General features: G+C 53.1%; 1 protein-coding gene across 1 annotated transcript in view; it reads left to right on the plus strand.

The window, feature by feature from the left end:
- LOC112074105 (spondin-1-like) overlaps window positions 1-1469 on the plus strand; it is a gene marked incomplete at its 5' end in the record, with an annotated part of 60716 nt that overhangs the window by 260 nt on the left and 58987 nt on the right. The window contains one exon of the mRNA XM_024141328.2: window positions 861-983. Coding sequence (XP_023997096.1) covers window positions 861-983 — 123 coding nt within the window. The remainder of the gene's footprint in view (window positions 1-860; window positions 984-1469) is intronic.

The raw sequence follows: 1469 nt of genomic DNA on the forward strand, positions 1-1469 counted from the left end.
CACCACTCCTACCCCCCTTCTCCCGGCCCGCCCCAACCCTCCTACCCCCCTTTCTCTCCCGCCGTCCCACCCTCGCTTTACCCCCCCTTTCCTCCCGCGTCCCCACAACCTCCGCTCACCCCTACAACCCCTCCTCGCCACCCCTCCACCCACCCCCTCTCTCCTCCTCTCCCCTCCCACCTTCCCTCTCCACCCCTTCTCTCACCCTACCAGTCCGCTGCCCTACCATTCCCTCATTCACTCCCCTCCTCCCTCCCTCCCTCCTCACATACCCCCTCCTCCTTCCTCTGCCCACTCCCTCCTCCCTCCCCTCCCTCCCTTCCTCCTCCTAGCCCTTCCTACCTCCCTCACCCCCTCCTCCTACATTCCTCCACCCCTTCCCTCTTTTTCCCGTCCCTCCTCCTCCCCCCTCCTCTCTTCCTTCCTTCACCCTTCTCCCTCCCTCCTCTCTCCCTCCCTCCCTTCCTCTATCTCTTCACCACATCATCATGTAAATAACCAGGCAAAATCAGGAGCCTATATTCAGCCTCTCCTCTCCATCTGAGCTAACCACACAGTTGTGGAAAGAATTGGACATTGAGGACAACTGCACATCTCATATTTCTCAACTCAGTGACCTTCTCATAGAAACTCTGTAGCATGTATTTATTTTCAAAAGACAGCTCAATATGAAAGCCTAATATATCTAATTTCCCCTTATTCTTTTGCTTCAAACCACAGTAAATAAGCCCATCTCCTCTCCTCTCCCCTCCTCTGTCCCCTACCTATAACAACCCTATACCTCTCTCTGCTGTCAAACTCTCTCTCCTCCTTTACCCCCCCCTCTCTCTCTCACTCTCTCACTCTCTTTCTCTTCTCAGAGTCATTGTATGGGGAGACCACAGAGAAACCTTTGCTGGATTGCTGTGCCTGTGGAACAGCCAAGTACAGAGTCACCTTCTACGGCAACTGGTCAGAGAAGGTGCACCCCAAAGACTACCCTCGTAAGTACCCCATAACAACTTCCAAATTACCAAGGTACATACCCCATTTAATCCCTGAAAGACAACTTTAGTTAGTCCCCCATTTCACCCCAGGGCTACCCTAGTTGGTGCCTCCATTGCATCAAAAACACCCCTTTACTAATAAAATTGCCCTACTGTTCAAGTACCCAGCATCACAGTCTTCCAAGGATACTACAACCTCCATGGCCACCAAAGGAAACTCTCTCCCCAGGGTGCTGGGCCCCTGTCTCATTCCTCCCCCAGCTTGGCCCTGGGCCTCGGTCTGTGGTGCTCCACTGTATAACCTTGAGCCTGACTCCCCAGCAGGCAGGCAGGGTGTGAATTGAGATGGGGATTACTGGGCTCTCCCCTCCTTCTAAGACACTCCTCTCTCTCTCTCACAGCCCAGATCAATATAATGATTAGCATGGAGTCCCACAGTAAGATAAACCTGCAGATCGAGCAACACCCTAATTTATTGGCTTA

Source organism: Salvelinus sp. IW2-2015, unplaced genomic scaffold (genome assembly GCF_002910315.2).
Source record: "Salvelinus sp. IW2-2015 unplaced genomic scaffold, ASM291031v2 Un_scaffold2497, whole genome shotgun sequence".
NCBI classification, from domain to species: Eukaryota; Metazoa; Chordata; class Actinopteri; order Salmoniformes; family Salmonidae; genus Salvelinus; species Salvelinus sp. IW2-2015.